Source organism: Emiliania huxleyi, assembly GCF_000372725.1.
Source record: "Emiliania huxleyi CCMP1516 chromosome Unknown EMIHUscaffold_197, whole genome shotgun sequence".
Lineage (NCBI taxonomy): Eukaryota > Haptophyta > Isochrysidales > Noelaerhabdaceae > Emiliania > Emiliania huxleyi.
The window spans coordinates 240,454-241,676 of NW_005200623.1; the positions used below are offsets into that span (position 1 = coordinate 240,454).

Here is a 1,223-nt window from a genome sequence, read left to right on the forward strand (position 1 = left end):
TGGTGGTGAGGGCGGCGGAGAGGGCGGCGGCGGGGAGGGTGGTGGTGAGGGCGGCGGTGAGGGCGGCGGCGGGGAGGGCGGCGGCGAGGGCGGCGGCGATGCGAGCGTCAGAAGCATAAAATGGGATGAGCATGGCGCGGGCTCGTTTGGGGGGTCGCGGGGGCGCAGTAGGTATGAAGGCGACCCGCGGACGCGCGCTCAGCAGCGCTCCGACCGCGATCCGATTGTGCCAGATTCGCGGCGCTCGATCCTCGGCGGCTCGCGCGGCGGCGGTCGCAGCACGGCGTGCAGCCGGGCACGGGCTCGCTGCAGTGGTGGTTGTGGGGCGAGGCGAGATTGCACGCGCGGGGGCAGCTCTCATCTCGCGCTGCGTCGCGCGGGGCGAGGGGCGAGGCGAGTGGCAACCATGGCAAAGGCACGTGCAATCTCTTCTCGCAATCTTTCAGTTTCGGTGGCAACGCGCAGAAACAGATCTCGGCGATTTTCGTGTTGGCGACAAGAAGCGTTCGGCATTGCGTTTTTTGAAGAAATCGCTTGGACGTAAAGGAAAAGGAAAGGAGCGGGACGACGACCGCGACCTTCATGCCCCCGCTGGATATCCTTTGGCCGCGTTGGGCCCAACCCAGAGGCAACCAAGAGTGACCGGACTTGGGGGGACAATGGGCGCGCGGGCGGCGCGTCGTGGTCCTGGGCGAGCAAGGGCAGTGGTTAGGAGTTGGTGGTGGAGGATTGGAGATATGAGGATTGTCGAGATGTCATGCGAGAGCGGTAGGTGGGCGAAGGTAGCGCGGCTGGAGAGTGGTGTCCGAGGGACGATGATGAGTTGTCAGTTGGGGCGCGAGACGCGCGGGATTCATTTTCATACTATATAGGGTGCTGATTTGTGAGCTGAGCAATGCCTGCAGGGCTTGCGGCGGGAAGTGTGCGGCTTTTGGTCGAGTGGTCTGGGGTTCGAGCCCGGCCGGGCGAGTAGCGCGGAGCGCTCGCGGCGCAACGCGCGCGTGCATGTGAGCGTGCAGGGAGCGAGTATGGAGTGAGCCAGGCAGCGAGGGAGCCAGGAAGCGTGCAAGCGGCGCGCGAGCCCCGGATTTTTTTGCTGTGCGAAGTCGAGCAGTTCGTGGCCCGGTGCCCCGGGAAACTTCCCCAAAAAACCCGCGCCAACCCGCCCGATTGGTACGAATCGATGGTGCCTGAATTGCTCCAACCCGATGTCGCAAAAGCCT

At 65.0% G+C, this 1,223-nt stretch overlaps 1 protein-coding gene across 1 annotated transcript in view; it reads left to right on the forward strand.

Annotated features, from left to right (window-relative positions):
* Window positions 1-1,037, forward strand: part of EMIHUDRAFT_113715 (hypothetical protein) — a gene marked incomplete at both ends in the record, with an annotated part of 10,138 nt that extends 9,101 nt beyond the window's left edge. The window contains one exon of the mRNA XM_005781964.1: window positions 906-1,037. Coding sequence (XP_005782021.1) covers window positions 906-1,037 — 132 coding nt within the window. The remainder of the gene's footprint in view (window positions 1-905) is intronic.
* Window positions 1,038-1,223: the final 186 nt, after the last annotated feature.